General features: G+C 56.0%; 1 protein-coding gene across 1 annotated transcript in view; it reads left to right on the top strand.

The window, feature by feature from the left end:
* Window positions 1–22,711, top strand: part of ARRDC1 (arrestin domain containing 1) — a 40,160-nt gene extending 17,449 nt beyond the window's left edge. Inside the window, exons 2-8 of the mRNA XM_017835323.1 lie at window positions 689–799; window positions 14,389–14,439; window positions 14,997–15,151; window positions 15,622–15,804; window positions 16,446–16,622; window positions 16,798–17,209; window positions 18,108–22,711. Coding sequence (XP_017690812.1) covers window positions 689–799; window positions 14,389–14,439; window positions 14,997–15,151; window positions 15,622–15,804; window positions 16,446–16,622; window positions 16,798–17,209; window positions 18,108–18,172 — 1,154 coding nt within the window. The 3' untranslated portion in view covers window positions 18,173–22,711. The remainder of the gene's footprint in view (window positions 1–688; window positions 800–14,388; window positions 14,440–14,996; window positions 15,152–15,621; window positions 15,805–16,445; window positions 16,623–16,797; window positions 17,210–18,107) is intronic.
* Window positions 22,712–25,012: the final 2,301 nt, after the last annotated feature.

Below are 25,012 nucleotides of genomic sequence, written 5' to 3'. Positions count from 1 at the left end.
GCAGGCTCCCAGGGGTGGAGATGTCCTCTGAGGTTGGCAGGGCTGTGAACTCAAGCAGCAAAGAACTTGTTCGCACTGCACTGGGGGGTTCAGCTTTCTGCTGCTGCTTCAGACAGGGCTGTACACCTTGTTTAGCTGGCTAATGGGCTTGTGCAGAACGTCTCTGCTCCCAGGGACAGTGGGACATCAGGTTCCTTGTGGGCTGGGAGGCAGCAGAGCTGTCTGCTGCTCATCCCTGTCTGGACAGGGACACCTAAGTGTATAGGAGAGCACCAAGGTTAAGAAACAGCCTCTGCCACCAAGGTCTCTCTGTCAGCCAGAGTGCCAAGGCTGTTCCGTGAATTAGGAGGGGATACTGCTGATTCTGGGGGAAAACTAGAGAGAGGTTCACCTCTCAGAGAGCTGGAATCACTGCTGGTAAGGGCTTCCACAGTGCAAGGAAGCCAGCATGAGGACTTCAAAGGTGATAATGTCTGGGAATAGCACCAGGGTAGCAGGGAGTGCTCAGCAGTGCTGGGAGTAGGGGGAAAACATGATTTTGAAATGAAAGCTGACCTGATTCTGCTGCTCCATTTCCGCACCCTGTGTGTGTTTTCACGAGGCACTGCTCCTGTGCACTACCTGAAGCAGGTCTGAACCTGAGGTTTTGCTTTCTCTCAGTGCTTACGTGTGTGCTGTCTCTCCACAGCCATCAAGGTGAGCTGCATTGGGTCCTGTGGGGTGTCCAACAAGATCAACGACACAGCCTGGACCGTGGAGGAGCAGTACTTCAACAGCACCCTGTCCCTGGCAGACAAAGGTATGGTCCACAGAGACCTGGGGGAGATCTGTGCTTCTGGGATGGTTTGCAGAGATGGATCACCCAGACCTCAGCACCCTCTCCACGTGAGATACCCCTTCACAGGCTGCCTTGGCCTGTGCACAGGGGATGGGAGCCAATATTAGAGACTACAGGAGCTTAGTAGGAGCTGTGCAGAGGAGCATCCTGAGTAGCTGCAGAACTTGGCAGGCACCCTGCACACCCTGCTGGCATCCTCTGGCCGTGGTCTGCCTGAAGCAGAGCTGTCAGCAGCGACTGCTCCCCTGTCTCAAGGCCCTGTGGGTTCACTCTGCCCCACTTCCTGCTTGTGTTGACTATGGTGGTCACAAAACTCTTCTCAAAGCTGACCAGAGGAAGCCAGGAGTAGTTTGAAGGGGATTTGGAGGTGTCGGTTGTGCTCCAAGAGAAGCACTGGGAGCGTGGCAGGACCAGCCTGGGACAGTTACCTCTGCCCCACCCACAAGTGAGATGCCCAGAGATGGTGACAGGGTTGTATTATCTGTGGGGTAAAGTGACACCAGCAGCCTCTGGGGGGATCTGGGCCCGAATGAATGCTGTCTTTCTGCTGTTAAATAGGTCAGCCTTACCACAAATAATTCATGCTGTGCCCTGGCTCCTGTTGAAATCAAGCAGTGCCAGTATTCACCTGCTGAAGGCAGTGGCTGTAACAGTAACATGGCAAAAGCCTGGGATAGCAGGAGCTCAGCCCTCTGATACTGTTTTATCTAATAACAGGAAATGGGTTAAAACTGAAGTGGCATTTTCTGCTAGGTCAGCAATTTTGCAAGCAGAGCTTTTAGCATGGAGGGGAGACTGACCTCATCCCCACAGCAACTGGAGAGAGTGCTGCGTGCTCCAGGTCCCTGGGAAGGGAGACAGCTGGCTGGCTCACCTCTTGGCTCATGGCCTGGGGGCTGCAGGGGGAGGTAAACTGTCTGGGAGGGCAGTGGGAAACATTCCTGCCTGATTGTGGATGCAGGGCTGAGCACAGAGCCTGGCTATGAATGTCAGGGTGACAAAATCCCTTTATGAGGTGCTGCGGACCACTGAGTTTAGATGAGGTGGGGGCTGGAGCCTGCAAATGAGTGTGGGCTCGTGGAAAGGTTTAAACCTACAGCTGAAAAATGCACCTTTTGCTTCTAGTATTTAGTGATTGAAGGGAGAGCTGTGATCTTGTGGTCGGTTCTGTCCTGGTAAAGCTGAGCAGCGGCACAAGCCAGGCTGGAGTGGGAAGAGGCAGATGTGCTGTTTGTTGGGTTTGCAGCCTCTGGGAGACTTCGATGGTTGCTTTGGCAGCCAGTTCTTGTGAGGCTGCCCCTGGGAGCCGTCCCCTTGACAACTAGGACCAGTGTGGGCTGGGAAGGATGGAAGGAAGATGCATTGATGACTATGCATTTTCATGGCTCTGAAGTGTCAACTTGGAAGGCCTGGATTCCAAAGACAGCCAAAATTTGGTGTTCCCAGTTCTTAAACTGTTCATGGAAAACCCTAGTCTTTTGGCTCTTGCTTTGTCTGGGACCCAGACCCTTGTGTGCTGCCCAGTGCAGTGCTGCTGTCTGTCACCTGCTGGTGTCACAGACTCTGCCAGCTTGGAGTGGGTGGCAGGGCTGGGCTGCTGGCAGTGCCTGACTTGTCTGAGGTGCAATGAACTGAAGGGGAAATCTGACCCTGCTCAGAAGCTGAGGTGTGTTGTGGTGTCATTGCTGTCCTGCCTTGCAGAGCTGCAGTGTGATCATGGGCAAAGCCTGGCCCCAGTACCAGCAGTTGGTCTGGAACAGCCTGCTGGGTACTCGCAGTCACTGACCTCTGCCCTTCAGCTTTTTTGTCCCACTGGACACAACTGCTGGAGCTCTCAGCTGTGGATTCCCAGCTCCAGGGAAGCAGGCAGGGAGAGGGCAGGCTGTCCCTGTGTGTGGGAATGCAGCCAAGGGCAGTACTCACAGGGATTTGCCCTTCATGCTCAGGAACTGGACAGGCAGTGTTTGTGCCATGTCTGTCTCCAGGCAGGATGGCCGGGCCTCTGTGAGGACTGGACTGGATGGGATGAGGATGGGAGGGGGTGGTGTTGGCACTGCCTTTGGCCCCAAGTCCACCAGCAGTGATGACTTTGAAGCTGCCCCTGGCAGTTGCTGCGCTGGCTCCTGTGGATGTGGGAACAAAAGCCCTGGGGGCTGGCACAGCTCCAGCTTGCGGCACAGGGACAGAGATAACCCTGCTGTCACAGCCCTCACCGTGACATTGATGCGTGTCTGGGCTGGCACAGCAGAGGGAGGCTGGGCTGCTGCTCCGTGTCCCTGCCTCTGTGTGTGCCTGTCTGTCTGTCCTTGTCCTCCTGGCAGTGGGGCAGGGGTTTGCTGGGGGATCCTCGGTGCTGACTCAGCCATGGTGTTTTTAGCCTTTCCAGGAATAGCTCCCAGCTGTCCTGGCCTTTCCTGAAGAGAGCACAAAGGAGCTTCAGACAGATAGAATGTCCCTCATGGGTGTTCCCTGGGGGGCTCCTTGCAGGGCTGACCCCTGGCTGGGAGGGGAAACTGAGGCAGGCTGGACTCCTGGCACTTGGCATGGTGAGCTTGCTGGTGGGTGATGGCAGGTGCCAGGGTGTGGGTGAGTTAAGGGAGTTGGAAGCGTTTCCAAGGAGACTCCCAAAGGAGCTGGCCCACACTGCCAGCACATGACTTTTTGACAGAGCACCACGAGCAAAGCTCACTGCAGTGGCGTTGGTATGGCCCTGCCATGTGTGTAAAAACCACACAGAACCCCCCAGGGTGAATGCATACCTGTTCCTCCAGGTGAGGGCTGGCTGTGCCCACCACTCTTTCCCCTGCCATGGGAAGCAAGCAGGACCGTGGGAGGCCCTTCCTGCCCTGCTGCTGGAGCAGCTGATCCGCACAGGGGACGTCCCTGCCCAGCAGCACGAGTGGAAATGAATGGAGGAAGGGGAGGAATTTGCTTCTGCCTCAGAGGACTCTTCTGTTCCTGCCTTTCCCCCGCTACCTCTTCTTTTTGAACAAGTGTACTAAAAACCCCAAAAAGGCAGGGGAAGCAGTGTGTCTGTGCTGGAGGGAGCTGGCAGCCAGGCTGTGCCCTGGGGCAGAGGGTGATGCCGGGCTGTCCACTGGCACCATCCCCAGCTCTGTTGCGGAGGGTTCATCCAGCCTGGTAGTGTTGGCTCGGCTTGAGGAAGGATCCCAGATGTCCCCAAGGCCACACAGCCGATGGGGCTCTGTCTTACAGGTCCCTGGTGAGTGGCTGGTGCTCCAGTGGTTCCACCGCAGTGCTGGGGAGGTGGTGCAGGGACAGGCTCAGCCTGAAAAACAACCCGCCCCGCACTCTGCCTTCCCACATCCTGAGCAGGAGGTTCGAAAAACAGCGGATCGGTGCTCTTTGAGGACACGTGGGGGGAAGGGGAGAGCAGGTTTGCAAAACCAGCGAGGCTTTTCGATTGCTCTTTAAGTCTCTAAGAGAGACTCCACACTTCTCCCACACATCGTTGCACTGAAGTAAGTGAGGGGGCAGCTTGTCCTAAGTGGCATCAGCCGTTGCTTTATTACACAGCAGTTTGGGGTTTTTTAGGGCTGTACCATTGCATGAGAAGGGAGGCAGGCCCTGAAATAACCCAGATGCCCACTTTGCAATGTAAGACACTTATTTAAGGCACTTTCCCACCTCTCCCCTGTCTTGGAGCAGCACCCAGGGTGTGGAGGACTCAGCTGTGCCACTGGAGCATCGGCAGGTTGGTGACCAGTGTTTTGCTGCAGAGGACCCTGCTCCCCTTGGTGCCGACCCAGTGCTTGTGCCCACTGGAGCAGCACATCCTCCCTGCTCCGGGAAAGCCTCTGGAGCTGAGCAGGAGCTGGAGGCAGCAGGCACCCGTGAGGAGCTGTGGATTGTGCTGCAGCCTTGGCAGTCACACACAGGCCAACGGTTTAATGAACTCGGGCTCTTTACATAAAAGCTGCTGGGAAGTGCAGAGCGTGCCAGCTGCTCCAGAGCCTCTCGCTGCTCTGTTTGCTGAGAGCACAGTGCAGTGCAACAGAGGTCACTCAGCCCACAGGGGCTTCTCAGGGAGGCTCCTTGTTTGCCTCCTTTGAGGGGAGGCTGAGGTGGGGATTTGCTTTTCCCACTTGGGCTTTGACTGCTCCCTGGTGCCGTTTTTTTTAGTGGGGGGATCTCTTTGCAAAGAAATGCAAGTGGAGTGGGGGCTGTTGGGGTTCTGTAGGTGTCAGCAGCACAGGAGATCAAGTGGCAGCGAGTACAGAATAGCACTGCTTGTACCCACCACTCTCAAACACAGAGATGCTTCTCTTGATCCAATATAATGGAGTGATTCAGCTCCGTGGAGCCTCCTGCTCCTCTCCCCCTCCCTGCTGCAGCTCTGTCCTTAGAGGAGCAGGTTCATTGTGTCCCTGCACCCACATGAGGCTGTTTCTGCCCTGTATCTCCAGCTGCACACACAGCCCTTGCCCTGTGCATGCAAAGGTAGACTTTTGGGGTTTTTTTATTCCCTTTAAATCCTCCTTGTACCTGAGTTGAACCCGTGCAGGGAGCTGGCTGTAATTTCCAGCTGACCTTTCTTCTGGCAGCTTGTTAGTTAGCTCGGAGCACTGCAGGGATTTCCTGGCAGCTCCACACGCTTCCTCTGCTGGCAGATTTCTTGCACAAAGAGCTAAAAAGGGGCAGCTGTGCATCACCTCTTCCCTAGGGTGGTTCTCTGCCGGCCTGACACAACACCTTCATGGCCAGCAGTTGGCACAGGGTGACTCTCCTGGCTTCCAGCTGAATTTAAAAAGCTTGGTGACCTGACTGAGCAGGACTGTGAGACCTGTGTCTCGTTCTGTGCTCAGGAGTTGCTGTGTGAGCAGGTGATGCTCCTGGAGAGCCCCTGCCCAGGAGGGAGCAGGAGGGTGCCAATGGGCAGTGGTGAGCCATTAAGGATGTGCTGGTTCCAGCTCCTGCCCACACTCAGCTGCCGGGCTCAGGAGCAGGTTCAGCCCAGGAAAACCAAGCGGAAGGATCTGCACTTGCCTTGGGTCACTGCTTCCTCAGCACTTCCCAATTTCTTGCCTCAGTAGATCAGTTAATCCTCTAGGTTTTTTTGCAGCATTGCCATACTGCCAGATCCTGCTAATTCATGGAGAATGTCCCTGGAAAGTGCTGACACAGAGGTTTATGGGCAGTGGAGCCCTCACCTCCATGCTGGGCTCTGTGGTGCACTGCCTGTGTTACAGAAAGGTTTATCATTACCCATGTTGGAGTGCTGGGGGTTGTTCCTGCTGTGTTTGTGTGTGTGCAAACCTGCTGTGAGCGAGTTGGTGCCATGAATGGGAAGGTGGAGCCTGCTGGGGCCGTGCTCCCTCCCTGCCTTACAGAGCAGGGGAGCTCTTGTTGGAGCTGAACGCTGAGGCTTTCCTGGCAGCCTTGGCTGTGCTCGCTCCTCTGGCTGTTGGCTGCTCCCTGGGTGGCACTGTGTCTGTGTGTGCACTTCCCTCATTTGTTACAGCTTGTAATCCCGTGTATGAGCTTCGTTCACCAGAGCCTGAGCTGAGCCCTCGTGCTAAAGCTGTGATGGCTCAGCGTCACCTCCAGTGCCCTGGCACAGGCAAAATTAACTCTCCTCGTCTGACAGCTCTGCTGCAGCCTCCTGTGAGCTAAAGAGCTCTGACCCCTTGCTTGATACATCAGTGTTGAGATGTATTATGTATCTAATATTCATTTTTCTGGGCTGCAAAGGTGGATGAGGGGAGAGGGAGAGGAGGGCAGGGGTGAGCAGGGTGCTGGCAGAGTGATGGCTGGGGGGTCAGTGTCCCACAGCACAGTGTCCATTCCTCCAGCCCAGAGTGGAAAACACAAACCTCTTTGTGGCAGGGAGCTGCTTTCCTGCTCCCTGCCTGGAGGGCCTCCCAGAGGACAGTGCCAGAGCTGTGCATCTGCAACACTGATACCACTCCATCTCATCACCTTTGGAGGAGCTCACCTTCCCCAGGGAAGAGGGAGGGCTGATTTTAAGCAGCAGGAAGACTATATTGCTCTGAGCCATGGCGTGGGCACCAGCAGGCACTGGGTACCTTTCTGTGCTACTTGATTTGGCCAACACAATTAATGCATCACTCGCTGAGTAGCCAGAGAGGAATTGCCATATGGCCTGGCCTGCTGTTCCTCTGCTAGAAGAACCAAAAAATATGTGTACTCCAAAGGAGCAGCCTGTTCCTGCTCCTCCACCTGTGTGTGCAGCAGGAGGGAGCAGAGCCACAGCCGTCTGCTTGGCTGGTACCAGTGGGGAGAGATGGGGATTGGGGTGGGAGCCCCGTTTCAGCCACTCCCAGGGTGCAGAGGCACCTTCCAGCTCCCAGTTGTGGTTGCAGAGCAAATATCATCCTCCTCTTTGGGGGATGGAGGGAGCATAACATAGAATATTCACAGAATATATGGAGTTGGAAGGGACCCACAAGGATCATTGAGTCCAACCCTCAGCCCTGCACAAGCCCATCCCCAAGGGTCACACCCTGTGCCCCAAAGGATCATCCAAACCCTCCTGGAGCTCTGGCAGCCTTGGTGCTGTGCCCACTGCCCTGGGGAGCCTGGGCAGTGCCCAACCAGCCTCTGGGGGAAGAACCTTTTCCTGAGATCCAACCTGACCCTGCCCTGACACAGCTCCAGCCATTCCCTGGGTGCTGTCCCTGGTCCCCCCAGAGCAGAGCTCAGGGCCAACCCCTCCTCTGCCCCTCCCCAGGAAGCTGGAACTGCCATGAGCTCTCCCCTCAGTCTCCTCTTCTCCAGCTGAACACCCCAAGTGCCCTCAGTGTCCTCCCACAGCTTCAAATCAAGGCCCTTCCCCATCCTCGTTGTCCTCCTTTGAACAGTCTTTAATGACTCAATATCTTCCTTATATTGCAGTGCCCCAAAGTGCCCCAATATTGCAGGGGAGGCCCCCCCAGGTCAGAGCAGAGCAGGACAATCCCCTCCCTGGCCTGGCTGGTGATGTTCATCTCTTTAGTCCCAGTCTAGCCGTGGGTGCAGCCTGGCGAGGCAGAGGGGTGTGTTGTGCCACTCCATGTCTCCTGGCCTGCAGCCTGCTGTGTGCTCAGACCTCTGGGCTGGCTGTCCCAGCACCCCACAGTGTGAGGTTTCACAGGGGTGAGTAATAAAAGCTTGTCTGAGTGTGTTGTGTTTGTGCCTGAGTGAACAAGGCACCTCCCAACCCCCTTCTGGCTTCCCCACAGTGCCTTCCCCCGCTGGCACCATCCTGGAGGTCCTGGCTTGGTGGTGGTGGCCATCAGCCTTGTGGAGACAGGGCTGTGACCAGCTGTGACCTCCAGCTCCCCAGGGAGGGAGAGGCTGGGGCTGGGGGAGCCAGCCTGGCAGGAGGGTTTGGCAGATGGTCCTGGTTGGAACATGCAGCCCAGGCAGATCTGGTCCCACCAGTGCTGTCAGACTGGCCTGTCTGCACGGGCCACTAACCCAGGAGCTGCAGAACAGCTCTGGGAACCCAGGCAGGATGCAGCAGCTCAGTGTCCTTGTCCCTGTGTGGTTGGTTCCTCCTGAACCCCAGCCCTGCCCTGCTCTTGTGCTGGGCAGAGGCTGCCAGAGGACCTTTCCCAGCCCTTGGCTGGCAGGGCAGGGCGTGGGCAGGGAGCTTCCCCTCGCTCCGGAGGGAGGATGGATTTGAAGGGCTGGTGATTTCCTCTGGCTGCCAGCTCTGCCCTGGCAGGGGCCTGGCAGTACTGCTGGGACAAGAGCCCAAGCCCTTTCAGCAGCTGTGGTGGAGGAAGCTCGACTTGGATCATTTGTTTAACAGTGTAAATACAGACGAGTGGTCATTGCACCCCCCCACAGCTATGACGGAATTGTTTTTCCTGTGCTGGTCTGCAGTGAGTGCAGGGAAACCTTTGTTTGGGTTGGAAGGGACCTTAAAGCTCATCTCATTCCACCCCCTGCCAGGGACAGGGACACCTTCCACTGGAATGGGTTTCTCCAAGTCCTGTCCAAGCTGGCCTTGGACACTTCCAGGGATGGGGCAGCCACAGCTTGTCTGGGCAACCTGTACCAGGGCCTCAACACTCTCACAGTGAAGAATTTTTTCCTTATATCTAACTGAAATCTGCCCTCTGGCAGTGGGAAGCCATTCCCCCTTGTCCTGTCCCTCCATCCCTTGTCCCAAGTCCCTCTCCAGCTCTCTTGGAGCCCCTTTAGGCCCTGGAAGGGGTTCTCTGGTCTCCCCAGCACCTTTTCTTCTCCAGGTGAACACCTCCAGCTCTCCCAGTCTGGCTCTAGAGGGGCTTCGGCATTTGGAGCATCTTTGTGGCCTCCTCTGGACTCAATCCAGCAGCTCCTTGTCCGTGCTGGGCTCCCAGGGCTGGAGCAGCTCTGCAGGGGGGTCTCACCTGAGGGGGCAGAGGGGCAGAACCCCACACCCCTCCCCTCCTGCCCACGCTGGGGGATCAGCCCAGGACATATGGGGCAAACTGAGCTTCTCCTCCACCAGCACCCCCAAGGTGTCGTCCCCAGGGCTTCTCTCAATCCCCTCCCTGCCCAGCCTGTATTTGTGCTTGGCATTGCCCTGACCCCAGTGCAGGACCTTGCACTTGGCCTTGTCAAACGTCACAAAGCTCTCACAGGCCCAACCTCTCCAGCGTGGCAAGATGTGCCTGGGTGGCAATGCAGTGTCACCAGGGGACTCAGCAGAAGTCTTGGTGTCAGCCCTCTGGATCAGAGCATTTCCTTTCTGCAAACGATGAGTCGTTCCAGGACTCCTCCCCATCCACTGGTATAAGAAAACAACCCCTGTCCCGGTGTGGATTGGAGGGAAGCAGCTGAGCCATGAATGGGAGAGACCAGACAAATCTCCTCTGGCTTCAGGGAGATCTCTGCTTTGCACTGTAAGATGGCTCTTCTGCACTATCAGTGTGTTGTTGCTGCTCCTGCTATCTGGGTTTGGGCTTTTTCTAGCCTGTCTGGGGCAGCAGCTTCTTTCCCTCCAGGAATTTTTAGAGAGGACGTTTCCCAAGGCCGTGTGGGGGTGGCTGGTCTCTGCTGGCCTGGCTCCTGTCAGGAGTAAAGGTATGGCCCCACAGCAGAGCCCAGCTGAGCCAGCTGCATCACGACTTTCTCAAGGTATTTTTAGCTGCACGTAAACTTCAGGAAAAGCTGTTTTGCAGCCGAGCACAGTGTGGCCTTTGTTCCAGCTCCTGGGAATGGGGAGGGACCAGCTCAGCGTGGCTGGCACAGCCCTGTCCCCTCACAGGGAGTGTGTGAGCTGCCCAGGGGCACTGCAGCCCACCAGAGACCCCCTGAGCAGTGCTGGGCTCCTGCTGTGCCCATGCCTGGGCTGTGGGTGGTTTGGCAAAGCCTCTGGTTCTGGAGCAGCTTGGAAAAGGGCTGCTCTTCCCGGGTGTTGGGGTGGCAGTGGCTCCCCCATGGTGGGAAACCAGCTCCCCTCTGCCTGCTGCCAACAACTGTCTTTGTTGCAGAGTCAACCTGCAAGTGAAATCAGCACATTAAATGTCCTGGGTGGTTCCTTGAAGCTCTCAGGGCTGGAGGGTCAGGGGCAATGAGTGGCTTCCCCTGGGCTTTGTGTTCCGCTTCCTGCTTGGATGCTGAAGTTGCACAGCAGTGGGACAGCTCTGGGTGCTCTGCATGGTGCTGCACCTCCCCTGCTGTGACCTGGGGATCTGCTCAAGGCCCTGTGTGGGACTGACACTGCAGGTGTCCCTCACAGGGAGCTGAGGTGGCTTTTGCTGCTGTTCTCCATGTGAGAAGTACCTGGGTGTTGGCTCATGGTCGGTCTGTGCCCTGCCCATGCCCACAGGGGTGGCTGGGACAAGGGGAATGGTGGATTTTCCCTGTTATCTCAAGATTAGTCAGCATTTGGAAGTGGAAGTTCAGCCTTTAGGAGCAAAGTTGCCAACCAGTTTAAAAGGAGTTGCCACCTCCCTTCCCACTGTAAGGGCTTGGCTTGGGGTTTGCCAACATTCCACCAGACACAGGGCAGAAGACTGAAGTTGGCTTTGAAATTACAGGCAACTTGTAAATGAGCCTCTACTGTGTCTGTGCTGGAGGATCTTCTGCCAGGAGAGGCAAGCAGAAGCCCAGTTTTAACTTGCTATTTTGGGGTCCCAGGTGTTTTTGGGGACCACAGTTTGGGATCCCGGGGGGTCTGGGGACTCTTTTCACTCCCAGTTTGGAGGCCCTAGGGGTGTTTTTGGGGAACGTTTTCACCCCCAATTTGGAGATACCAAGAGTTTCTGGGCACCCTTTTCATCTCAAATTTGCAGATTCCAGGGGTGTTTGGGAACTCTTCTCATCCCCAGTTTGGGAATCCCAGTTTTTTGGAACCCATTTCACCCCCAGTTCGGCTGTCCTGGCTGTTCAGGGATTCTTTTCAACCCCAATGTTGGATCCCAGGAGTATTTAGGGACCCTTTTCACCCCAATTTAGGGATCCCGAGGGGAGGAGCAGATTGGTGTCACATTACTGCTGAATATCTGCCTCTCCTCCTGCTGCAGGGGGAGGCAGGCAGGCCCCAAGCTCACCTGCAGTCTTCGCTGCCCTGTGGCCCTGCCAGACACTCTGGATCATGCCCATGCCTTCATGGGAGCCTCCCATCTTGTTTGGGATTATCTGTTGTTCTTCACCTTACTTTTATTGACCTTTGTCTCTGAAATAGCTCTGGCACTGAACTCCAACAGCCCTTCTGCTTTCCACGCTTCTTGGAATGGCCACTCCAGGATGTTGAGGGTGCCTAAAGATGCTTCTCCCTCTTTGGGGGAAGGAGAGAGTGGACTGGAAATAGCAGGTCTGAAAACAAGAGCTGCTGCTAATTGCCTGCAGCATCTCTGTGCTCAGTGGAGTGGAGAATGGAGCTGGCTGTGCTTCCCTGGCCCCCAGCTCGGGGCAGGGCTGGACTTGGGGCTCTGTGTCCATGAGCTGAACGTTGCTGTGATGCCCCAGCTCCACGTGAGCTGCAGCAGGGCACGACTTCAGTCCGGGGTGGCTGCTCTGGGAGCTCCTCACTGGCTGCAAAGAGCAGGAAGGGCCTTTTCCAGCCCGCGTGGGCAGCTCATTGCAGGCTGGAGCTGCAGGAGAGCTTTGGAGCTGCTCTGTGGGGTCACAGCCATTCCCCAGAGACACCAACAGGTCTCTGGGCACTTGGGCTTGGTCTGGACTATCAGGGTTGTTTAGGCTGAGCTGTGGGCAGTTCTTATCTGGTGACTTACTCAGAGGTTGGTCTCCCTGTGTGGAAACTGCGTCAGCGTCTCCAAGTCACACGGTGGCTCCGACAGCCAAACCTCCTCCTCTGTGAGTGATGCTGGCCCTGTGTGTTCCCAGGAGAGCTGCTCAGGGATGCTGTGTGAGCAACCTGCAGCACCCCTGGCCTCTGCAGGGAGTTAGAAACTGTGAAGTGCTCAAATGTTCACTTCCAGCCCAGCTTTCTGATGGTGAACCTGAGCTGGGCAGGAGTTTGATCAAAATGACTTGTTGGATGGTGCTGCCTGTAATGTCAAAGAGGAACTTTCGCTTGGCAGAGTCTGTGAGCTCATCCTAAGGGTCCTGCAAAGGCTGCAAGGTTTCATGCTCTCAGCAGGAGACTTGAAATCACTGCCTGCACCTTCATGTGGGGCTCTGCAGGTCAGACAGCTGGGAATTCTTCAGGTCTTGGTGGAAACTCTGGAACTCCCACCTCCCTCCCTCCTGCAGTGCAGGAGCAGGACTTGCTCCCTCTCCCTTTCAGATGGAGAGTCCCCTTACTGCAAAGCTGCACAGGAGAGTCAATGCATTCCAATTATTGACTCACTTTCCAAAAATAAGGATAATGGGTGTAAGATCAATGTTGAATGATGCCCATTAAAAAGCAGAAACCCTCTGAGCAGCAAACAAGCCCTGGGTTAGTGGAGTTATTCATATCAGCCAGACTTTATCCTGGAACCAACAAGCAAAGGCACCTGCTGCATCTCACCCGGCACCTTTACCTGAGCCGGGCTTGCCAGGAGGGAAAGGAGAGGCTGTCCCACACCTGCCTCCCTCCGTGCCTGCCCAGCTCTCGATCCTCAGGCCTGGCAGAGCCCGGCTTTGTGCTTCCACCTGGTGACGGCAGCGAGCGCTGCACTTTAGCCTACATAGCTCTGGTTTGTCCGGGGGACGGGAGGGGAATCGGCAGGGAGGTGATGGGAGTGAGCGAACCTTGCTCCTCTCTGTGATGACAAAGTGTATAAATCTCTGATTCTCTCCCGACCTGCCTTTGGAGTGACGAGGTGCGTGCTGGGTTATTTATCTCAGCGCTGTGGGTGGGACAGGCACTCACCAGGGTGCCCTCAGGTCCCCGTGGGGTGGCTGAGTGAGCAGAGAAGCAGAGGTCCAGCTTTCCATAACGTGAACGATGCACAGGTCAACCCTCCTGCCTGGAATGCAGTGTCAGTGGGGAGGATTTACCCTTCTCTTCCCCACCTCCCCCTTCCCTGTAATCCAGTTAATCCCCTGACAACAGGACTCTCTTGCTGTCAGCTCCGGGAGCCAGCCTTGCTAACAGGCAAGCTGTCTCCTCGTCTTGCATCAACAAAGGAACCAGCCAGATCTGGGGGTTTGGAACCTCCAGCAACGATCCTACAAAGCAGAACAAATGTCTCCATTAAGCAGACATCCAGGTCTCCTCTCAGCACTGCTGCTTTAAAAACAAAACCTCTTGTTTGTACACGGATTTAACAAATGTGGATAAACCTTAGTGCTTTTCTTACTGGAGGCAACTTTGGGAGCTGATTGATGTTACTGGATTGCACTGTGGGTCCAGTTCAGCCTTCACCCTGGCCTGGGAGGGGATCTGGGATCTGAATGGCAGTGCTGGAGGGTGGATGGGGCTGGGGGGTTGGAATCTGTAGCTGTTGTTTTAGCTGTGCACTGGCTCTTGGCTCTGCTCTGTGCCCTGGAGGCCTCTGTTGCAGAGCAATTGTTGAAGAAAGCAAGTGCTGAGGTTTTAATGTTGTGGAAATATCTTCCTCGGCTCCTATGGTCTAAACAGCCAGGCTGAGGGACTGCAGGTCCCTTCATGGGACCAGGGGTGGATGGACCTCTGGTTCCGGCTCCTGAATCCTGTGCAGTCTGTGAGGGGCTTGGTGTGTGGTTGAGGCTGTAGTGGCTTGATGCCCACCAGACCCCTGTACCAGCCTCAGACAGTGCCTGTGCTTTCTCACCTTTCCCCTGACTGCCTGTGAGAGGGAAGGCTTGGGGGAAAATAAACACACAGCAGCGCTGCTCTGTGCCCTGTGTTGGTAGTCTGGGGATAACCACTTGCCATGGCACTGGGATCCTTTAAACCCTGCCCCAAAAGACATTATTTACAGGGTATCTCACCATAAACATCTGTCCCAAGGAGAGGTGGATGGCAGCAGATTCTGCTGTTGCCTCAAGTGCTGCCCATTGGATCTGGAGTTGTCCAGGGGCTGTAGGCAGCTGCCCAGGTTGTGTGTGTGATTCCCTGGGTGGTGGCCTCTCTCTCCAGAAGACTGTGCTCTCCAGAAGGTCACACATTACAAGGCCTGTCAGCCTGTCCCACTTACCTTTCACTCTTTTTTCCACAGGGGTCCTGACACCTGGAGAGCACAACTTTCCCTTCCAGTTCCTGCTGCCAGGTGAGATGCACAAAAGTGGCTGAAGGCCCTTCCCTTTAAGCCTTGGCTTTTGCAGCCTCTCGAGGTGTGCTGGGAAGGACTTGGGTGACAGAGGCAGGGTGACAGCTGGGCCTGGGGACACGAGAGGAGCGTAAGGTCAGGCTCAGAGAGCTCAGACAGGTGGGAGCCTCTCCAGTGGGGCAAAGCCAGGTGAGAGCTGTGGCTGGTGCCTCTCTGAGTGTGACCCTGAGAGCCCTGGGTGTGAACAGGGGTCCTGCACACAGTGTGCTCAGAGAGAGGATCCCTGCTCCTGCACCTGGGGTTGCAGAGGATCCCTTCTGTAAAGGAGGTTGCAGCAAGGTCTCTGAGTGACCTAAGTGTTCAACCCCAGGTCTTGTTTTGGGGAACCTTGCAGAACTCCTCAGGCAAAGAGGAAAGCTGTTAAAAAGAGGAAAGCTGTTTAAAAGGCACTATACTTCCAGTTCAGAAACTGGCCTCACTCAGCCTTGGGTGCTTCCTTCCCCTTAAGGGTGGGTTGTCATAACCTTCTGATCCTTATCTTTCTCTCTCCACTCCAGCCTCTGCTCCTACATCATTTGAAGGCCCTTTTGGGAAGGTCCTGCATCAGGTGAAAGCTGTGATAGACACACCTCGCTTCTCCAAGGACTACAAATGCAACAAAATCTTCTACGTTCTGTGCCCTCTCAACTTGAACGACATCCCTGACATCGAGGTAGGAATGAGGAGGGGCATGACTGGGAAGTGCCACCACTTCAGCACTGGTCCTTGTCCTGCTGTCTGAGGAGTCACTGTGTGGTTGGATAACTCTCTGACTATGCAAGAGCAGGACAAGGTCTCCTGATCTGACCTGCTTTGCCACCAGCCCCTGCTCCAAATGATTTTTGACTCTTCTCTGTGTTGCTTTGAAAGACTTAGGTGAATTTTCAGCATGCAGAGAGACATGTTGGCCAATAGCTTCAGGTACTTGGAGAGATCTGGGTCTGGAGAACTTGCTTTGGACGGAAGAGCAACTAATAGGACCAGAGAAGTGGGGGTTGGAGCAGTGGGACCTGTTGTGTGTGGCAGTGCCAGGTTGCTGGTTCTTTGCGTCCTCTCAGACCAGATATTTCCGCTTGCTTGTTTCAAATCTCTGAGTGTTTGTGACTCTCTTGAGCCAACATCTCTGTCTCTGCTGTCCTGCAGCAGCCCAACACCATGTCCATCACCAAGAAGTTCAACTACAAGCTTGTGAAAAGTGGCAACATCATCCTGACGGCCACGTCGGACCTGAGGGGGTACATCGTGGGACAGGCGATCCAGCTCCGCACGGACATTGAGAACAAATCCGGCCGGGACACCGGCGCTGTGGTTGCCAGTCTGCTCCAGGTGAGCATCCCAAAGGGTGATTCTGTGGCTTGTGCTGGTGTTCCACTCCTCTGTAAAGCTGGGGCAGCTCTCCCCTGTGTGAATCTCTGCTGCCTGTGGCTGGGAGGTGGCAGTGAGGAGGCCAAATCTGACTAACTCGGTTTCTCTCTACCTTCCTGGGGAAAGAGGAGGTAGATCTTGTCTTGCTTACACCTACTCAGTCTATCATGTAACTATGGGTATTACTGTTCTGTAACATGCCTGTTAGATCTGTGCTTGTGCTTATTTGACAAAGCAGTTAGGTGGTTTTGTGTCCTGTGCTTATTTGACAAAGCAGTTAGGTGGTTTTGTGTCCTGTGCTTATTTGACAAAGCAGTTAGGTGGTTTTGTGTCCTGTGCTTATTTGACAAAGCAGTTAGGTGGTTTTGTGTCCTGTGCTTATTTGACAAAGCAGTTAGGTGGTTTTGTGTCCTGTGCTTATTTGACAAAGCAGTTAGGTGGTTTTGTGTCCTGTGCTTATTTGGCAAAGCAGTTAGGTGGTTTTGTGTCCTGTGCTTATTTGACCAAGGAGCTGGGTAGTTTTGTGTCCTGACTTACATTTGTGGGAGACAGAAGATCATCTGCAGCCTCTCTGCTACCTGTATGTTCCCCTGTCTGTACAGAAAGTGGCCTACAAATCCAGGCGCTGGATTTACGACCTGAGGACCATCGCGGAGGTGGAAGGCTCGGGAGTGAAAGCCTGGAAGCACGCGGAATGGAAGGAGCAGATCCTGGTTCCAGCACTGCCCCAGTCCATCCTACAGGGCTGCAGCCTCATACACATCGACTACTACATCCAGGTGAGTTCAGCAGTGCTCCTGGGGAGCGTCCCTGGGCTGTGGCTCTGTGCTCCCTCCTGGGCTCAGCTCAGTCTCTGAGCTCTGTAGCTGTGTGGTGTGGGTGGTCCTGACACCGGGTGAACCTTCCCACTGCGAAGTATAATGAGGATGCCACTGTTTTTTCCTTCTCTTCCAGGTTTCCCTCAAGTCCCCAGAGGTTTCTGTCACTCTCCCCATTTACATTGGTAACATTGCTGTGAACAGGGTCCCGCTGAGTCCCTCCCGCTCCATCCAGCACATCCCATCTGCAGTGGTTCCCAGTGCCCCCCCGGAGGAAGAGGAGGCTGCCAGTGGATATCACCCCATGGACAATATCTCCATCCCCACCAAAAGCCATTCCCAGCAGCAGCCCTTCAGCTACGCCCCAGGACTGAGCTTCCAGGAGATCCGGGCGGACTCGGAGCAGACGGGCTCCCCAAACCACCCCACGCTCTGCCTGTCCACGGGAGCCACTGTCCCCTACTATGCTGAGGGGAACGTGGTGCCCGTGCCCACGGCCAGCTCCCTCATCCTGCCTCCCGAGTACAGCACGTGGGGATACCCCTATGGTGAGCAGCACTCCTGGGCCCTGACAGGGCTGGCGGGGGGGGGTACAGGGCTCCTACCACTCATCCCTTTGCTCGATGTGACCTGGGTGGGAATCTGGGAATGCCAGTCTGCCAGAGGCTGGTGTCAGAGGGGATCATGAGATCCCTCTGCCTGCTTTAGCCTCTGGAGGATTCCCCTTTTCCAGCTGTAAAAGCTGGCTGTCCTTCCCACCTCTGCACCTCTGCCTGCCCTGGGCTCGCCCTGAGAGGATCTCCCTGTTCCTGAATGAGCTTTCAGCCTCCCACTGATGGAAAAACTCCCTGGCTTGTGGTGAGGCTGGTGGGAGCAGAGCCAGGAAAGTGATGTCACTGAGATCTTCTGCCTGCCTTGGAGTGGGCCTGCAGCTGCTCTGAGCACACGGGCTGTGGGGGCGGGAGCTGACAGACCATCCAGGGTGGAAAAGCTTGGGGAAATCCCGGCGTGCTGGAGTCCTGGAGCCATGCTGGGGTGGCAGGGGCCAGCACTGTCTGTCAGCACCCAGATCAGCCCATCTGCTGGCACTGGGGTAACGGGACACTCCGTGTGTCACTGCAGCCCTGGGTTGGGGCACACAGAGCACGGGTCACCTGGAGCAAGGGGGAAGCTTGTGAAAGAAGGGGAGGGATGGAACAGGACTGGGGGGTGGTGACTTCAACCCCTGTAGGTATCAGGGCAGGGATGGGACTGGCTGGCTCAAATCCTGTGTGTGCACCCACAGACCCCACGTATGTCAGGCTGTGGGGTCCTGGCAGGCAGTGCCTGTGTGTGACACGTGTGTGGCAGTGGTTTGCTTCACTCTGCACTGGGTTACACAGACTGGGGTGAAGGGAACCTCCCAAACACTCACCATAACTGCTCTCATTCTTCCTTTCCCCACAGAGGCACCTCCATCCTATGAGCAGAGCTGCAGCAGTGCCAACTCCAGCATCAGCAATGGCAACTAGCCCTCCCCTGCTCCGAGCCCTGCTGGCGCTGCCCACCCTGGTGCCACGGGGCACCTGCCTGTGGCAAAGTCTGGTACAGCACAAGGCGTCTTCTTGTCTCTCTGGCTGCTTGGGGGGGGAACTGGCACATCCCAGCCTGGGCTTTTTAAGGGAGGGGGTAAAAAAAACCAAATAAAGGGCAGCCAGAGCAGCCTGCATGGGTGTAGGAGAGGTCTGGGAGACTGACCCGTGTCCTGCTGCTGCACCAGGTGCTGGAGAGCTGGCTGTGCCCCCGGGGTGCCCTGGGCAGCAGCCTGTTCCAGTACTGTAGTCAACACTAACTGCTTTACTATCAAAGCACCCGCGATGCCTTATCTGAAACGCTCCTGACTTGGCACGTCTCCACTGCGGGGGGAGGCTGGGCTGGGTGGACTTTCTCTTCTCTTTTAGGGGCCATATGCTCTCCAGAAATGGTTTTGACAGCCCTTCCTCCTTGTCCTCATAGGTCCTTAAGGGTAGCAGGAGGTTTCTTGGAGTAAGCAGGTTTGGGAGGTCAGGGACTTTCAGAAAGCCAAAAGCACAAGCCCTCACTGTACCCATGTTGTGGGGTGAGTGACTGGCAGCCTTTGGCCCTGTGACAGTGGGGAGCTCGTGGGGGCACTTGCTCATAACCCAAGAGGCCCTGGTGGGCTGTGGGGGGAGAGCCTGGTGTTCATGGGGTGCCCACCACCCACCTTCTGCCCTTTTCCAGCATGGAAAAGTTCCTGTCAGACACAGCCCATCCTTGCTCCTGGCTCACTCCTGGGATAACAGTGCTGGTCACTCTGCATGTAGGGGAAGCACATCCCATGTGCCCTGCAAGGTGCCCTCTCCTCCCAGGCCAGAATGACACGATGATCAAGTTACAAGAGTCTGTCTGACGCTACCTCTGAGCCTGCCCAAGGGCCCTGCCTGCAAAACTCTTCCCTCTGGGACCACCCTCCGTGGGGGCTCAGCCTGGGATCTCTGCAGGAGTGGTTGGCACTGCCCAGGCAGCACACGAGGGTGCTGGGCCAGGGTCTGCTCTGGTACTGGTTTACTGCCTGTCCCCTGAGCCCCAGCAGAGCGTGAGAGTGAGGAACAGGAGCGTGTGGGGACACAAACGGCTGTGCCTCGCTCGCAGCCTCCGCCGGACGCGGCAGCTCGGGGGGAGAAGCTGGTTTTTCTTTTCATTTTTGTGCTTTTATTCCCCCCCTTGTTTAGCTTGCCTAGTATTGCCTGCCCAAGCTGAGGAAACCACATCATTGAGAGCCACGGTCGCCCAGCCACGGCTGGAATTGTGGCCTCCAGACCTCTGGCACCTCAGAGCTGGTCCCCACGCGGCCCAGGCTGGGCAGGCAATGTCTGACAGCCCTTTAGGAGCATTTACAGCCGCTGCCTCCTCGTTTCAGCCCACCTCTGCACACCCTGCAGGCAGCTGGGGCGGGCCCTGCTTTGCACTCTTTCTTTGCAAATGCTTTTTATTTTATTTTGGGGTTTTTTTTAAGCGTTGAACTGCTTTAAGGATAGTGTAGCGAAGGTGCCGTTCTGAGCAGTGCTGGCACAACATGCACCGATGCTGAGAGAGTGATTGTCATTGTCCCTGAGTATATATATATACATATATATATATATGAGATGAAGTTTTGTTTTTAATGATTGAATTCGTAAATACAAATTTTAACGCTGTATTTAATAAATTATTCTAAGAGAAGTGCTGTGCTTTTTTCATCCATTTCTGATGCTTTTCCATGTGCCTGTTCATGCCAAGTCCAGGAATGCACCTTGCTGGTTTCTTACAAAATGAAATGAGGTTTTTTTGCTCTCACCAGGAAGGACAGTGACCTTTGCCAAGGCAGCCTGGGGAAAATAAATGTGATGTGTCCTGACTGCAGTGCCAGGCTTGTAGTTCCAGATGGCTGCAGGGAGTTTGGCACCATGTGGGCTTGGCTCTGGAGAGAGCAGCCACTGCACTGCTGCTTTCCCATCCCTGTGTCCCAAAGCCAGGGCTGGGCTGGCAGAGAGGAAGGGGAGGGTGGACTCTCCCTTCAGGAGGATGGAGGTGGCACAGCCAAGGTCTGCCTGGAAGGGCTGGAGACCATCAGCCTAAAGAGCCATTTGGAATAAATTTACTAAAAATAGAAGAAGGCTCCTCCCCACACCCACCCTTTGGTGATCCCATGTCTGAAGCACGTAGGTGTTGCCTAAATGTTGTCATCACAGGTAGCCTGGGGTGTGATGTGTGTCTTGGACATGGATCCTTCTTCACTCTCTGCTCAGCTTATGCTTCTGCCCACTTTCCATGGTTTAAGACTCGCCTTTGCCTGGTGGTCCAGCCTGCCATGACCAGCATTCTGGATGTGCAGGGGGTCAAAGGCAGGTACAGCTCTTCCCTGGGGCCCTTCCTCTCACTCAGTTGAAGTCTTGCCTGGCTCAGCCTGTAGCTCCTTGGCTTTCCTTGCTGTTGGCTGTACCTATCCCTCCTTTCAGGCCTCAACCCAAATCCCTTCCACACCTCTGGAAAAATTCCTGTGAGCTGTCCATGCCTCTGGAGCTGCTGGGTTGGGCTGCAGGCTCCTGACCCAGCCAGGCTCTGGGAAAGGCAGCCAGGGCCAGGCTGCTCCTTGTTCTCCATGCCTGAAGCTGAGCTGCTAATGTTGTGTCCAGCCCATGTTCCTTGGCTGGAAAATGGGAATGGTGTTTGATTACTGTGGCCAGACCCCAATCAGTGTCTGTGCTCCTTGTTTCACCTTTCCATTGGGAATGCACCGTCCGTGGTGGAGGCTGTGGAGGGGAGAACCGGGCTGTGCCTCACCCACTCCCATCTCTGCACTGCTCCCATGCACCTCAGCTTGCTTTCCCAAGTTGTATTTGCTACAAATGGCCCTTGGGCACCTCTTACTGTCCTCATGGCAAAGCAAGGAGACTCCACAGAGTCCTCTTTGCAAAGCAAGGAGCAAGTGGGAACCCTCTTCTTCACCAGTGAGGAGTGTTCATCGCCACTGGCGGCTGTGGAGGGAGCAGGAAGGAGTTGGAGCTACACCTCACCCTTTTGGATGCCAGGGCTGCTGCACAGCACAGACCCTGCAGAGAGGGCCCTCTGCCAGCCCTGGGAGGTGGCTCTGGCCAGGTGCAGCAGGTTTATCACCCCGAGTTTGCCCCGGAGCAGCCTCGGTGTCGTGCAAGTGAAAGGACACAACGGGCGAGAAGTTGTGGTTTCCAGCGCCCCTGCCCAGCCTTGCCCATCCCTGCACTGCCCAAGGGAGGGAGACCTGGCACAGCCAGCCTTTGTCCATGGTTCAGGGAGCCCTTTGGGATGGGCCAGGGCTGCAGAATGGAGGAGTTAGTCCAGCTCTCCTTGAGCCCACCTGTTTCCCCAGGGCACTGCGGCAACAAGTCCTTCCTTGGACATAAGAGGGCTCTGGCTGAGCCCAAGGGAGCAAACCCCAGGGTTTGGGTTTGGGTTTGGGTTTGGCCACTTGCCCAATCCAGGGAGGATCAATCTCTCTCTCCTCTACCTCGCTGCCATGTCCCTTCTCTGCAGCCTCTCTGGCTTCCACCTCCTGAAGTCCTGGGGAGCATCCTTAGGCCCTTGGTCATCCCTGTCTCCTCTTCCTGAACTCTGGCATAAAGAGGAAAGAAAGCCCATTTTTCGGAAACCAGCTCTGGGTAAAAAACTTCAGCACTTGAGAGGAATTAATTCAAATTCCTGGCTCAGATTATTCAAGCAATTGTTTCTGGGTTTGTTTGAAATGGGGAGGGGGAGCAGTGGGGCACGGGAGAAGCCTGTGAGTTAATTATTTCCAAACTCAGCATTCAATGGAAAATACAAAAATATCACCAGCCCTCTTCTTTTTTTTCTCCCTGCTGCTTCTTTTTTGTCCTTCATGTTTTCGTTCTTCTCCTGCTCTCCACACATTCCACCTCCATATATTTGGCTTTTCCAGTGTGTTTTGTGTCCTACCAAACTGTGCTTTGGCACCTGCTGTCCCACTGCCTGCAGGAGATGGGGAAGGGGAGACAGGGGACATGAAGGTTCTTCTTTCACTTGGGCAATGATTCCTTTTTACCTTCCCGCTGAACTTTCAGGAGTTTTATAAAAGTAAATATTTTCTGCTAGGAAGTTTTCCTGTTGAGCCAGCACAAGAGAGGAGATACAGGGTGTTCTGGGCTCCTTTTGGGTTTTATTCTATATTTTAAAGTATTTCCAACTATCTGCGACAGGAATGTCCCATCCCTCCTCCCCAGGAGAGACTGGTGAGGTAAAACCCTTCAAACTTGTGCCCTTTCTTTCACCACTACTTGTGGCTATAATTCTTTATTCCTGTGGTTCTCTTTGCAGATTTTGGGGTTTTATACAACAGTTTGTGACGGCTCTGTACAACCTAAGACTTCTGTGCAATTTATTACTGGGTTTTCCAATGTAAACTCGCAGTTTTCCACGTTTACCACGGCTTCTGGGGAATATTTTTTGTCCTGGGTTTTAAACCCCCAAATGTAAAGAACTGAAAAAATGTAAATAAAGATGATCTTTTTTTTTAAGCCCGTGGGTGTTTTGCTCTGGGGGTGTGATGAGAGCTGTCTGTGTGCTGGGGCCTGGTGGAGGGCACAGAGGGTGAGAAGTGGCTCGTGGCTGTCAGTGGATGAATCCACGCTGGAGCTGGAGCTTGGAAGTCGGTGATAGCCAAAGCTAAAGCAAAGTCTAATCTGGGGGGGAACTGCTGGGGTGGGAAGACCCTGGTGGGTTGAAGTAACTGTTGCTTGTTCCTGTGGTCAATCACAGAACCATGGAATACCCTCAGCTGGGAGGGACCCCCAAGGATCATCCAGTCCAACTCCTGGCCCTGCACAGACACCCCAACAATCCCACCCTGGCCCTCAGAGCGCTGTCCAAACCCTCCTGGAGCTCTGGCAGCCTTGGGGCTGTGCCCACTGCCCTGGGGAGCCTGGTCAGTGCCAACCACCCTCTGGGGGAAGAACCTTTTGCTGAGATCCAACCTGACCCTCCCTGGCACAGCTTCACGGGAAGCTCCTCTTCGCGGGAAGGTCCCTCTGGAGGGAGGCGGCCGGAGGAAGCGCTGGGGCGGTTGGGTTGTGCTCTTCCTGCTGGCAGGAATCCCAGGATGTGCAGCTCCGGCTCCGCTCGCCCGGCTCGGGCGGGAGAGGGCGATGTCCGCCCGGCTGGAGCTCGGAGCGGCCGCGGAGAGGCTGCGAGACGGCCCCGGCTGCCTGGGCGAGCCCTGAGCCTTGAGCCCTGTCCCGGGCCGAGCCCCGAGCCCTGTCCTGGCTCTGCCGGTCCCCTCTGGGATCGCAGCAGCTGCTCCAGGAAAACAGGGAGCTCGTGGCACAGCACATCCCGCTGGTGTTGGCGAAGCCGGTGGGTTTGAGGGGAACAAGGGTCGTGGCCGGTGGCGATGGGATGTGAGGGCTCCCTGTGTTCCTGGTTATTCCTGCTTCTTGCGGGAGCCTCTCCCGTCCCTGTTGGCCCAGGGAAGTTTGTCCCGGTGGCTGCAGCGTCCCCAGCTCCATCTGGGAAAGACAAATGCCAGCAAATGCCAGGGGAGAGGAGCCCCCAGAGCCTGTCCCGGTGGGCGTCCGGCCTCACCCACCGCCCTCACCCCTGTCCGGGGGTCAGCACAGGCCCCCGGGTGCTGGGACCTGGGTGTTGGTGGTTTGTAGGAGCAGGGATGAAGGCAGGCAATTCCCTACACCCCGCGTGGAGCATCCCCAGGGCGGGATGTTGGTGATGCCGAGCATTCCTAATTGGGGATGTTGGTGATGTCAAGGGTGACACCGGCCCTCGCTGGACCGGAGGGTCTCCATTCTCCCCATTCTGGTGGTTCTTTGTGCAGGGACCAGTCACCGCATCCCGGGAGGATCCCAGGGGAAGGACACGCACCCCACCACCCCCTCCCTCCGCGGCTCGGCTCATCCGAGAGCGGGGAGACCCCCGGGGCCGCTCCGTGTCCCCACACACCGCGAGGCACCGCGGCGGGGGCTCCGCGGGGACGCTGCCACGGCCCTGCCGGGGCTGCGCGGGGGTTCTCTGGGGTGGTTAGTTAGTTAGTTAATTAATGAATGAATTAGCTGCCGCCGCAAACTGGGGGAGAGGCTGCTCTGAGGGGATGGGGCGGGTCCCCAGGCCCGGGGACTCTTATTTTGACCGCGGCGCTGCCGGGCGGGAGCGGCCGCTGCTCCTTCCCCGCCCGGACCGGCCCCGGGGCCGCTCGCTGGGTCCTGGGGGCTTCCCCGAGGCGCTGACGGGCTTCTGGAGCACATGGAGGGCTCTCAGACAGACACACAAATACCTCCATCGACACCCCCGGGGGGTCTGCGGGCTCCGGGGGTCCGGGTCTGGGGTGAGCGATGGGGACACACGGCCCGTGCTGGTCCCCGCTGGGGATGCTCTGGCAGCGCGGCGGCGCTTTGCTGTCACAAATTGTCCCAAAGCCCGGGTTACCGCGCTCTGTGAGGGCACCGGGGACATCTCTACTCCTTCCTGAGCTCCGCCAGCATAACCCCCCTGGTGTCAGTCAGAGCATCCTCTGATACAGCGACGGCTCCGGGGCTGGCACAGCCAGGACAGGAGTGGGGTGAAGGTGTTGGATGGGAGCAGGATAACCCCAGATGTGACCCTGGCACCTGACAGAAGTTCTGGAGAACGTCTCCCCTCTGCTGCCGCCCTGACTCAGAACTTTGCAGGGTGAGCATCTCACTATAAAGCAAAATAAGAGTATTCTGAGCTGGAAGGGACTCACAAGGACTGTCCAGTCCAACTCCTGGCCCTGCACAGGCACCCCAACAATCCCACCCTGTCCCTCAGAGGATCATCCAAACCCTCCT

Source organism: Lepidothrix coronata, unplaced genomic scaffold (genome assembly GCF_001604755.1).
Source record: "Lepidothrix coronata isolate B3197 unplaced genomic scaffold, Lepidothrix_coronata-1.0 Scaffold254, whole genome shotgun sequence".
NCBI classification, from domain to species: domain Eukaryota; kingdom Metazoa; phylum Chordata; class Aves; order Passeriformes; family Pipridae; genus Lepidothrix; species Lepidothrix coronata.
Note: the sequence above shows the minus strand (reverse complement) of the source record. Positions and strands in the feature narration are given on the sequence as shown.